The sequence below is a fragment of the Herpailurus yagouaroundi genome, unplaced genomic scaffold (assembly GCF_014898765.1).
Source record: "Herpailurus yagouaroundi ecotype Mexico unplaced genomic scaffold, PumYag 77, whole genome shotgun sequence".
NCBI classification, from domain to species: Eukaryota; Metazoa; Chordata; class Mammalia; order Carnivora; family Felidae; genus Herpailurus; species Herpailurus yagouaroundi.
The window spans coordinates 100932220-100945201 of NW_024412388.1; the positions used below are offsets into that span (position 1 = coordinate 100932220).

The 12982-nt window shown below is 44.8% G+C and overlaps 1 protein-coding gene and 1 pseudogene across 3 annotated transcripts in view; one reads left to right on the forward strand and one right to left on the reverse strand.

The window, feature by feature from the left end:
- Nucleotides 1–12982, forward strand: part of TTF2 (transcription termination factor 2) — a 42358-nt gene that overhangs the window by 6238 nt on the left and 23138 nt on the right. For 2 of the 3 annotated variants that reach the window (XM_040471429.1, XM_040471430.1), the window contains exons 4-8: nucleotides 7650–7716; nucleotides 8570–9529; nucleotides 10101–10215; nucleotides 10559–10741; nucleotides 12275–12402. In XM_040471429.1, the coding sequence (XP_040327363.1) occupies nucleotides 7650–7716; nucleotides 8570–9529; nucleotides 10101–10215; nucleotides 10559–10741; nucleotides 12275–12402 (1453 nt within the window). The remainder of the gene's footprint in view (nucleotides 1–7649; nucleotides 7717–8569; nucleotides 9530–10100; nucleotides 10216–10558; nucleotides 10742–12274; nucleotides 12403–12982) is intronic. The other variant, XM_040471431.1, reaches the window with a different exon arrangement.
- LOC121027774 (60S ribosomal protein L36-like) lies at nucleotides 2445–3232 on the reverse strand (annotated as a pseudogene).

Here is a 12982-nt window from a genome sequence, read left to right on the forward strand (position 1 = left end):
AGTGGTGGAGGCAAGGGGACTGCTGAAATAGAACTGCTATTGAATGTCTACTAAATGGCATAGTCTTTATCTCTTCCTACCATAGAATCTTCTGTGGTAGGTGGATGAGGCCGCCAACATTTAGGGAGGTTAGAAAAGGAATCTGATGTCCCATGGTTGTGAAGTGGCATTGCTGGGATTCAGACCCAGGTCTGGCTGATTTCTAGCTGCATCGACTTTAGTCTCTAAGTGAAAGGTGTGCTTGGATTGAGGCATTGGCGGTGGAGTTAGGTGCGCCCAGATTGCAGAAAACTTGCCGAAAGGAAATCAGTAAGACAGTGTTTTGGTAGGCATTTAAGCATGTGCTTTTCTTCCCCATTTCCTCATCAGGAACAGTGATCATGGCAGTCCCGACTCCCCTGGCTTGTGAGGATTCAGTGAGGTCCTATGTGTGATGTACATAGTCTGGCGTTTGGCTCACTGTCAGTGCTCAGTAAATGGTTGTTAGGTTGGGATGTGTGGCTAACCCAGACAGCTTTGGACTAATTGTGTCTTACGTATATGTGAGACCAGCTAGCTGCAAAGAAAGGTCTAGACCAAAGATGGAGTTTTGAGAGCTTACCATTCACATTCTTCATACTAGGTGGATGAGGCTGAGAGTTGATCATTACTTTAAAATAGAAAAGTAAGGTATGCTAATGTTTTTCTTTTAGGCCAAGTCTAGAACACTATTACTGAGTTACTCACTGGAGGTTTTATAAGATTGTTTTAGGACAATAAAATACAGTTATACAGCACACAGTAAATTGAAAAACAAAAAGCAAACAGGGGCTCCTGGTTGTCTCAGTCAGCTGAGCATCCGACTCTTGTTTTTGCTCAGGTCATGGTCTTGCAGTTTGTGGGTTCGAGCCCTGTGTTGGGCTCCATGCTGATGGTGTGGGACTTGCTTGGGATTCTCTCTCTGTCTCTCTCTTTCTCTCTCTGCCCCTCCCACACATTCTTTCTCAAAATAAATAAATAGACTTAAAAAAAAAAAAAAAAAAAAAAAACCAAGCACCCCTGTAGGTAGTACAGGCTGGAAATTTTAAAAGAAGTACGTAAGCCAATGGCTGATGACTTCCTTAGCAGACAGGGCATTTAGTCAGAACTCCTGTACTCTGGAAAATGACCTCAGGGAATGTAACCTTTTCTTCTCAAACCCAGTTTTCAGAAGAAAAGTTTCTTTTCCAGAACTTAAAGTACTTTACATTTTGACTTAATGGCGGTATGTTTAAAGCTTTAACCCAGCTAGGAGACAGGAGCAGCAGAGTAATGGCGGGGGGGGGGGGGGGGGTGTAAGCCCAGGTGAGGGTAAGATCTTAGCCCATTTTTGATACCTTGGCTGGTAGGTGCATTTATGTGCAGTTCTCCTACTTAAACACCAGATGGTGCCACTCAACCGGCATTTGACTGGCCCTTCAGCCCTGGCCCTGTTTATGGGCAATAAAGAAAGTCACTCAGTAGAACCTGAAGGAAGAACTCTTGCCTTGCCTTGAATGACATGGCCTACCTTGATTTACAAACGTTGGACAACATCATTGAGCTTCCTGAGTTCTTATTTCCTCCCCTCCTTCCTCTGCCGCCCACCCCCACCCCCACCAACCTCTCTTCTAGCTTCTCAAGGGTATAGGATCAAAATAGCTAGAAGTATTCTTTTATCTCCATCTAGGTAAAACAAATTTTAGTTCTTTAAATAACTAGTTGTTGCGGGATGTTCAGAAAATTTTATTTCTTAATAACAATTGAATCTTTGCGTGTCTAGAAAATTCTTTGTGTAGGGGCGCCTGGGTGGCTCCAACAGTTGAACGTCCGACCCCGCCTCGGGTCGTGATCTCACGGTTTGTGAGTTCGAGCCCCGCGTCGGGCTCTGTGCTGACAGCTTGGGGCCTGGAGCCTGCTTCCGATCCTGTGTCTCCCTCTCTCTCCGCTCCTCCCCCGCTCACGCTCTGTCTGTCTCTCTCTCTTTCTCAAAAATAAATAAAGATTAAAAATAAAATTTTTTTTACTTAAAAAATTCTTTGTGTCGCCGGTTATTGGGTAAAATGGGCAAACAGCTGGTATAGCCCAGTGATGATTATCTGGGTGGGTGATAGGGAGGAATTTGAATGGGAGCCGGGCCTGTGAAGAAGGACCTCTGGTCCCACCACCCCGTGAGCAGTCCCACTCAGTGAAGCTAGTACGGCTTGTGCGTTGCATCCATTGTACAGCGTCAGGCCCTGTGCTGTGCACTTGAAGGAACCCTCGCATGTGAAGAATATTCGTCTTTGTGATATGTGTCACAATCACTTTTTTTCCATTTTGCCTTTGTCTTATAATTTCGCTAATGGTATTTTTACCATATGGAAGCTTAAAATTCTGCACACACACCGGGCCCCCCCCCCACCCCGCCCTGCCCCAAAAGGCCTTATTACATACACGGGAGAGGTTCACTCCTTCTTGGCTGCCGCTTTCCTCCTGGCTGCCAGGACGTTGCTCAGCTCCTCTCTCTTCCTCTTGGCATGGATGTGTGTCTCCACTGTTTTCTGGAAGAACTTGAGGGCACTCTTGTCCTTGGGAGACCTTGAGTGGCTCTGTGACGTGCCCTTGTGTGGGGTGAAGCCCACACCTCTCGGATCATGTCCCATAGGGACATGCGCTCTCAGGGAGGCGCCCTCACGTTCCATATGAGCATGTGCTCGGGGAGGCGCCCGCGGCGGTGGCTGTGCCTCAGCTTGCTTAGTTCTCAGTCAAGTCGCCTTGTGGCCCTTGTCAAGGCCCATGGCCATAGGGCGGCACAGAGCCCTGCTGCTGCTCCTCACTGGCTCCCGCAGCCGGAGGTTTAAAACTTTCTTCTGGCCAGGTCTGTGGATGGGACACCTAGCTGGCTCAGTTGGTAGAGTGTGCGACTCTTAGTTTCAGGGTGGTGAGTTGAAGCCCCACGTTGGGTGTAGAGATTACTTAAAAAACTAAAATCTTAAAAAAACAAAGCAAAAACCTTTTATGGGGTCAGAATTACCAAATCCAGGATTTTAGGTCACACTGAGAAAAGCCTTCTTCGCTTGAGGATTAAAAAAAAAAAAAAAAATTCCTCTCTCTTTTTTCCCCCAGAACCTTTCCAGTTTCATTTTTTTACACTTATGTTTTTGTTCCGTCTTGAATTTTCGTGTAAAGGAATGAGGTAGAAATCCTGCTTCGTGTTTTTCCAGTGCTGGAGCATACAAAAAAGTGAACCTGTCTTCCTAACGGCCTCTGACACCATTGGGGTAAGAGTCAGACACACGAAGGTTGGCACCCAGCACGATCTGTGTGTGTTAGCACGAAATTGGATGTGTTCAGGTGCAGGTGCTTCTGTGACAGTAAGATCTACAGCAGGGGCTCAAGGCTGGTGCAAGTTACTGAGGAAGTGTGGGAACTGAGACATGAGCTTGGCCTTGAATGACCTTTAAAATTTGGATAGAGCAAAGGACAGTGTTTGGGGCTAGAAACAGAAGTGTGGCTACAGCAAGATGGTCAGCGAGAGTGAACTAATGACTACTACTGCTTAACAAGTCCTTGATACGGGTTAGACTTTGATCTGAACCTTATCTTTACGTGCATTAATGTGTGTGGTTTTCACAGTGATCATATGAGGTAGGTACTGTTTTGGTTTTGGCCATTTTACAGAAAAGGAAACTGGCAGAGCAGCCAGTCAAATGAAGTATCTGAGGTTTCAGAGTTAATTATGTAGTAGGACTGGGATTTGAACCAAGGGAGGATGACTCTGGAGATTTGAGAGAATCCCAGCCTAGCTGAAGTGAACATTCCTGACAGTGCAAGCCAGGGTTGGACGATCAACCGGGGGGGATTTGCCTTCTGGTGAAGAAGACGGCATTGAAGAGGTCTGGCCTCCTCTGGCTGCGTTCATCAGTATCGCTTGTTACTTATATCTCGTAAAATGACATACTGCAGAAATTACACTCTTCATAGTGGAGTCGATATTTGCTTTCTCGGGGCACCTGGGTGGCCCGGTCGGTTGAGCATCCGACTTTGGCTCGGGTCGTGATCTCCGGGTTTGTGGGTTCAAGCCCCACGTCAGGCTCTCTGCTGTCAGTACAGAGCCCGCTTCGGATCCTCTGTCCTCCTCTCTCTTCTGCCCCTCCCCTGCTTATGCTCATGAGCACTCTCTCGCGCGCTCTCTCTCTCAAAAATAAAGAAACGTTTATAAAAAAAATTTTGCTTTCTCTGTGAGAATGTATTTCCATTGCTTTCCTTGTTGATTTGCAATTTAATAAACATAACAAAATTTTTATCCTAAAAACAGAGAAACCCATTCAGATAGGTTTTAATAAAAATGCAAGTAAAAACATTTTTTTTAGCACCATGCCTAGAACTAAGTAAATGCTTAGTAGATGCATAGTAAGTGTGTTGTTTTTTTTTCCCCTTTTTGGACTCCCAAGTCCTACCCTTCTGAAAGTCTGCAGTAGCTTGGGCTTTAAAATAGATATGATTTATGAAATGTTCTTGTCAGTAAAGATTTCAAGTACTTGATGCACTTGAAACCACAGCAGCAATTTATTCTTGATTCACGTTGATAAGTAATGGTCCTGCCTAATAGTAGCCAACACTTTGAATTTTTGTGCATTCAGACATTTCATAAATTTTATTACATACTTCAATTATGTATTTTTACATAGTTGTAGTTTACATAGTATTTTACATGTAAAATACATGTATTTTACATAGTTCAATTATGTAATTATCCTGTTTCAGTGAGAAAAACTAAAAAGACCAGTATGGGTTTTTTGTTATTTTTTTTTTAATTGTGAGCTTGAATGGGAAAATTGTGAGTTTTTATGGGAGGGGCTGACCTATTTTCTTTAAAAAAATTATTTTTAAAGTTTATTTATTTTTGAGAGAGAGAGAGCACAAGCCGGGGATGGACAGAGAAAGAGGGAGACACAGAATCCAAAGCAGGCTCCAGGCTCTGAGCTGTCAGCACAAAGCCCAATGCGGGGCTCGAACTCACGAACTATGAGATCTGAGCTGAAGTCAGATGCGTAACTGACTGAGCCACCCAGGCACCTCTGGACCTGTTTTCTTTCTAGCTTGACTTTTATGTAATATCTGTCCATTTGGGGCCTATCTTTGCTTATACGTCCAGGTGAGGTATTGACATCAGGGGATTGAGACCCGCTTAGGATTCATCTTGAATTAGGACTCAAACTGTCACGATTCCTGTTGTATGTCACAAGACTATTTTAAGAAGTTAGAAGAAGAGCAAGAAATTAGACCGAAAGAAAGGAGAAAAAAAGGGATTAATGTAGGTAAAAATTGTATTTAATGAGTTAGAAAACAGCAAAAAGAGCTAATAAATAAAATCTACAAGCCAATTGATAAAGAAAAACAGAGAAGGTCCTAATACACAATGTGAGAAATAGTTACCCTACAGATACATTAAGACGCATGTGAAATGACACATGTAAAAAGTTATTTGTTGTGATATTGTTTTTAGTAGGAAAGAATTGGAAACAACCAAACTATCAAGAGGGTTCTAGTTAAATGAATAATGGAACTCTAAATTGTGGGAGATTGTGCAGCTGTGTAAAAACTGTGCAGTTGTAAAAAAGAAAAATTATGTATAAAAATTGTATATTGCTTACATATATTATATAATATATATTATACATGTATTACATAATAGGAGCACCTTATGTATATATTCTGGAGAATCTTGACGATATTGTTAAAAACAAGGTATTTAGTAGTATGTATACTATGCTATCCATTTGTGTGGAAAAGGAAATTAAGATTTATATATTTATGTTGATCTGAATATACATTTACAAATCTCTGGAGAGGCAAACAGAAAACTAATAGGAACAGATGCTTGGGAGGAACGTGAACTGGGCAGATGGGGTACCATGAGAGGCTCCTTTCCATGGCCATTTTATTGAGTGAGTTTATTACCTAGTTGAACAATTAGGTAAAATTGTATTTGAAAGAGCTTATTTAACAGATTAAATGTTTTTGAGGAATCATTTTGGGGAAGGAAAAAATGAGTTGGTTCTATTTAATTCAGCAATACTTAACAATTCTGTACAAAAGGCAAGGCATAGTTGGGAATAAAGAGATCATATAGGATTATAGCCTTCCAGTCACTGAAGATACAGTCATGCAGGCAGGCAGACACAAGTGTAATACAACTAAATACAGCAGAAATCCAGAAGCAGCCCAGTGGATGAGCAGGGAAGGGAATGTGGGAAGACCTTGCAAAGGAGGCATGGCTTGAAGCCGACATGGAGGGACATACAGGACTTTGACAGCTGGTGATGGGGGAAGCAGTGGGCAAATAGGGATAAAGAGGACATCTTTTGGATGGAGGGAGATGTGCATGCAAAATCTGGGGGCTGGAGAGCGTATGCGTGGTTTGCTTGCTAACGGAGTAGCGTGGCCATTTCTGTGCAGTGGGTGTGAAGGCTGGGTTTACTTGTACAGGGACGGTCTTGTATTTGGATGTATGTCTGAATATGATCTTTTTTTTTTTCATGGGTGATTGCAAACATACACAAAAGTAGGCAAGATAGAATAATGCAGCATGTGGGGCGCCTGGGTGGCGCAGTCGGTTGAGCGTCCGACTTCAGCCAGGTCACGATCTCGCAGCCCGGGTGTTCGAGCCCCGATCGGGCTCTGGGCTGATGGCTCAGAGCCTGGAGCCTGTTTCCCATTCTGTGTCTCTCTCTCTCTCTGCCCCTCCCCCGTTCATGCTCTGTCTCTCTCTGTCCCGAAAATAAATAAACGTTGAAAAAAAAAAAAAGAATAATGCAGCATGTGAACTTCAGTTACCAACTCTACCCACTCTACCCTCCAGCTCTCGCCATATTTTGGAACAGATCCCAGATAACATTTCTTCTGCAAGTGTTTCAGTATCTAGCTCTAAAAGATAGGGACTTTCTCTCTTTCTTTTTAACCAGTTGGAGTGCAGATTTCCTGTCGCTTCATAGGTGACAAGTAGTTAATTTTAATAGTTTTTATTTGTTTAAATCAATGAATAAGGTTCACAGGTTGCAATTGATTGATGTGTCTTTTAAGTCTCTTAAGCTTTCTCTCCATTTTGTCCCTCCCTTGTCATTTATTTGTTGAAAGAATACAGTTGTTTGTCACGGAGCATTTCCTCCTGTCAAGGTTTTACAGATCACATCCCTGTGGCCTCGATCCGTGCATTCGTCTGTTGTCTGTGTTTCCAGTAAATTGATAATTGAATCTAGGGGCTTGGCCAGATCCAGGGTAGTTCGTGTTTGTTTTGGTTGGCTAGATTTTGTTTTACTTTATAGGCGGTATTATCGTTTCCTGTCAGGGATTTGATTGTCTCTCTTTTTCTGATTTTAACAGCCACCACTGATCATGTTTCCATTTTAGTCATCCTTTACAGAGTAAAAAGAACAAACCAGTACACATCTTGGTTTCCATGACATCTCTAGTCTTTCACTTCGTATCCCTTATGAAGAAAGATCCTGTGCAGTAGAGAATTTTTAAATATAAGAGTCACTGGTTTCAAGTGACCTTTCAAAACTGGTGTCAAGAAGTTGCAAGATGTTTTCTTGGATGAAAACTAAATGTATCTCGTTTTAATGGATTTTCACAGCCTTGATCATTTGTGTTTTGTACTTCACTAGATTGTTCTTCCAGTGCGTTAGAAGTAAGGCAGCAGGGAAGCAGTGGTGCGGAAGTATCCCATGGCAGGTAGGAATTATTCCTGTCTTCAGACCTGCTTCGTTAAGACTGTTTAATCTGCAGTGTTGCCTGAAAAGACTTTGAAGTCCGGTATAAACTGGTTTGTCTTCATCATACTGTCCCTGAAAGATCTTTTCTTTAAGCAGCGTGGGCCATGTCAGGTCTTTTAATTCAAAGGACTATTTGGTTATAGTGAAGATTTAATGATTTGCCTCCTATTTCACTTAAATATTTTCCGAGGTTTTAATTGTAGTCACTGTTTTCTCTAGGGAAAATTTTGGATTCACCTGACTAACTTCAGCATCTTTTTATGGACTGCTGACTCCTTGATGTTTGTATAAATGGGGTGTAATTCATAAGCTCCTGGCACATGAGAGACTCACAGATGCCTGGTGCCTGAGGGGCTAGGCCAGGGAGGCAGCCACACTTTCATTGGTGGAGGTGTAGCTTGAACTTGTAACCCTAGACTAGCACAATGAAACCTTCCTAAAGCCAGACTCAAAGCAAGCTGAGGGTATTGTGTAGGTTTGGGGATAGGTTCATCCAAGAGAATAGTTTTTCATGAGGGGTATACAATGTGGCTGTTACAATTGCAGAAGCACTTGATTTGGTCACTGCTTGTCCTTGAAGCCTGGGAAAGCAGTGGTCATGATCAGAGAAGGAACCGAGTGTTGGAAGTTCTGTTCAGAAACTAATACTCTCTGAGTTAGGCACATGGTCTTTCCTAGAGGCAGAAATGGTCCCAGGAATGTTCAGAAATACTGGACTACTGTTTCCATTTCCTCTGGGGGGGGGGGTGGAAAGGCATTCTAGATAGAAAGCTTGCATTGATGTTTTATATGAAGATTATTTTGTCTTTTAGGAGCCCAGTTCCAAAGAACATCCTGTAACCCACAAGTGTGAGAGCGCCTCTGAGCCAGTTCATTATCCTTCCAACCAGCAGAGAAACCCGTTCAAGGTACTTGACAAGAATCAAGAACCGTCTCTCTGGAAACAGTTCACCAAAGGCGAAGGTGAGAAAAAGATGGCTGACAAGAGTCAAAAGGAAAAAGGAGATGTGTTCTTGGATCCAAAGAAGGAATGGAAGGCTGAATCCAACTGCTGGATGAAGAAAGATCTCTCCTCTGGCCTGGAGGTAAAGAAAAAACAAGCTGCAGGTCAAGAGAAGCATGGAGTGGAGAAAGAGTTTCAGTATGAAGCAAAGGAGAGCAAAGGGACGCACAGAAGAGACCTTTCTGGGGTTGAATCCAAACAGGGCCACGGCGATGAGCTGAGAAAATCGTCCGGATCTCTTCAGGAGAAATCAAATGTTGAGAGTCATCATGTCCAAAAAACATCAGAGCCTCTGAGGGAAAAGGAACCCAAGCCTTTGCCTGGAATTACTCATGATCAGAACCCAGCAATCAAGCCCCAGACAGGGGGCCGCCTCAACAAAGAGCACTCCAAGAGCCGGGAGGCTAGAGAAGCAAAGGCAGGGGGTGACCCAAGCACGCAGTCCGATCAGCACTCGGAGCCTCGGGATGTGCCTGCTCCACAAGGACCGTCCGCACAGTGCACACCAGCCGCTGCGTTGCGCCCCCTGGGAGAGGGCCCAGAAGCGGGCTCCAGCCACGGTGACCGTGGGCAAGGTACTGCTGTTTCCCTGAAGCCTCCCTTGCTCTTTGACTTGACTCTGGACTCACAGAATGAGAACCGCCTTTCATTCCCTGGTCAGAGCGTGCAAAGAAACACATCTGCCACCTCAGGAGTTTCCAAGAAGGTAGAACCTTCAGACCCGGCAGCCCAACGTGTGTACCTCACGACACAACTGAAACAAAAGAAGGTAACTGCTGACCTGCCGTGTGCTTTATTTTTGTTTTTGTTTAAAAAATTTTTTTAAGTTTATTATTTTGAGAGAGAGAGAGAGTGCGCGCGAGCGTGTGTGCACCTGCTTAGCGGGGGAGGGGCAGAGAGAAGGAGAGACAGACTCTCAAGCAGGCTCCATGCCATCATCACAGAACCTGATGTGGGGCTCAAACTCACAAACTGAGATCATGACCTTAGCTGAGATTTAGGAGACGCTTAACCGACTGCACCACCCAGATGCCACCCGTGTGCTTTGTTTCTAAGGTCAGAGCATTGCTTTCTGTGGGCCGCAAACCAGTCGGATAGGTTAATAGGACAAAGGTTTTGCAGGTGGTTAGTTTGTCTTTGCCTAGGCTTATATTTTCGGGGTCAGTAGATCAGCTGGGTTTAAAAAAACAAAAGCCCCCAAAAAACAAAAAAAAAACCATGGTTTTCACACATACACTTAATGGACCATAATTTCAGTTTTCACATTTTAGGGTACTTTAATTTGCAACTGTTTTTCTAACAACTGGAGAAGAGAGGATCTTATAGGAGGTGTTTTTCAGAGCACACTGAAATCCGTGAACCTCCAGGCTCTTCCAGACAAGGGTCAGAAGTTGCTTAAGCAGATCCGGGAGTTGGAGGAAGCCCTGGGAGCTCTTGCCCTCTCCCCAGAGCCAGGTGAGATGGGCTACGCCCCAGAACTCAGGGTTTGCATGAACTTTACAAGAGACATTCGAGAAGCCCTTTTGATAAAGAAGACACTGATTGATTCACCGCTCCTTTTGATGATCTACTTCTGAGCTTTTCAGAATCACACTTGTGATTTAGAAAAACTTCCTGCATTGCCTGTGGACTCCGCTTGTTCCCATTGGTTAAGAGACTTTCAATGCTGTGCCCTTGAGGTCTTCCCGGCTCATGGGAATAGAAGTGGTCCCACCCTCTCCTGACCTCCTCCCACACAGATAATTCCTTTGCTTTCCTCAACTGTAGCCTATTCTTTCCTTGTTTTGTTTTTGAACAGACACTAATGAGAAGAGTGACACTCAAGTACCACAGCAGAGAAACCTCACCAAAACTACCACTGACCTCCCTTGCTTGGTGCCTCCCCTACCCCTGCATGATCAGGGACTGCAGCCTCTGGGTTCTCAAGGACTGAAGGCCGTCTGCCCGCTAGCTGCTGGGGGATCCAGCGGGTGCTATGGAGGTAAGATCCAAGGGCCTGGCCCTGCTGTGAATTGCTACACCTCCAAGTTCAATGCTGCCTAGCAGGTGTCTCTGTGCCCATGTGAAGAGAGAAGCCATTCTGGAATTGTGAATTGCCCCTATAATAAAGACTGTGGTGCTCGCCGGGTTTCCACAGTGTTTAGGTTTCTGTACCTGCCTTGTTCACGGGCCTTGATCAGTCAACGCAGTGGCCGGCACATGGGAATCATCTGGTAAATGTAAGTGAAAACTCAAACCCACGCCACCACGAGGTAGGCAGACCAGCGGGCACATTTGCACTCCTGTGTGCGTGTTAAGGTAGGGGAGAGGAGCGACGTGAGTCAAGCTGATGACCAAAGAGCCACCGAGAGCAGAGCCACCCTATTTAAATTAGTGCTTCTGTCCTAAACTTTCCAGAAAACAGTGATTCAGGAGTAACCGCAAATAACGATGCCATTAGAGCCTCAGATATGTCCTAAGATGGGTTGGTTTGCGGATCAGGAGTTGGGACCTGATGAGCTCACTGGTTAGGTGGGCTGGCAGCGACTGGAAAAGCCAAGGCCAGTTTTCTCCCAGCTGAGGACCTCTAGAGGGACAGAAAGAGAAAAGGAGAGACGCAAGGAAGCAGAAAGAGGAAGGAAGGGGAGAAAGTCGAGGAGCAGTAGTTAACAGAGGGTAAGAAATAGGCTTGGTGCCAGACGAGCTGAGGCTTATCTAAGAGGGAACGGAAAATGCGTGTGTTTGAGTAGCAGGACAGTCCTGGCTGAGAGCACTGCTGTGAGAGCATCATTCAGTGAGCATGATGGTGACTGAGTCACCTGGACAAAAACGAAATTATGTTAGAGTCTTAAGGTGAGAAAGTATATAATACGTTTTGGAAAGCATTCCATTGAAATGGTTTATCGTTTAAAAATATTGTAACGTTTAAAAATATTGTAAACGTTAAAAATATTGTAACGTTTAGATGGTTAATTGCTTGCCGTTTATCTAGAAACCGTATTTGGGACACCTCATCCCTGACACTGCAAACAGCTGAGGTGCGTGTCTAGCTGTTCCCTGTGGGACGAGGGAGCTAATACCGCCTGGCTCAGGGCGGTCAGCGTGTGACACGCATGTCAGGGGCTGTCTCCCTCTCTGCCCGAATTAATATCCACAGACTTCCACTAGCTCGGCCTTCCCTGTTGTTGACTTCCCTTCTTTGTCCAGCCCCGAGGATCTTTTCTTCCTGAAATAACAATGGCACTGTTTTTTCCCCTGCCACCTCTCCGAAGCTGGGGGGAAAAAGAAACATCCAAAACATTACAAGTTACCTCTTTATTATCCTTTCTGTTATTTTGCTCTTTTAATAACATTAAAATAACATTCTAATGAATGTGTGATTAAACAGACAGAAAATGGGGATCGAGGGGCCTGGGAGGCCAGGAGAATCGAGAGGCAAGAATCTGTAGTCCGTGCAGATTGATTATCTGGCGAACCACGAACTGCCGGGGTGAAATATTTGTGACACCTTGAGTGAACGCCTGTTTGTCCCCAGGCCCTCCCAAACCAGATGGCCCTCACGCAGTGTGGAAAATCATAAGTAAAGCCATTGACGAGCTACATCAGTCACTGGAGTCGCGGCCTGCCGAGACAGCTTTGGCAGAGGATCCCCCCGGGCTGAAGGTGAGCCGGGGAAGATTCCTGGCGCGGAGTGTCCCTGCGCCCACAGACCCTGGGTCTCTGCCCGGCAGAGTGCTGTCCTGGTGGATCTTTCCTACGGATAACGCTTCCGCGGCTTCTCTTGTATTTTCTCCTCCTGCTAAGCAGTGAGGAAAAAAAAATAGTTTTTTTCCCTAAAGCCATAAAATTATAGAAGTCTATAGCAGTAAAAGATCCGTTTACGGAGCTTCACTGGGTGCCACGAGGATGCGAAGGAATTGCGCTCTTAGGGAACTAGTTGGGGGGAGTGCACATGCAACAGATATAAGCCAGCCAGAAAATGATGCAAGAACAGAGGTACAGTGTGCATTGTAAGGGACCGCAGACAGTATGCAGCATACAGAAGAATCAAAATAAGGGAGAAGTCACTCTAGGTAAAGAACTCTTCGTTGCCTGCCTATTCCGTGCCTTAAAGAAGTTGCAGGCTAAAGATTACCGAGAGGGTATAAGCCGAAGGCTCCGTCAGAGAGGAGATACGGGGCTCGATTATTAACAAGTGAAGAGCGAGGGCAGCAGGTGGCGCTACTGAAGCGGGGCAGCCCCG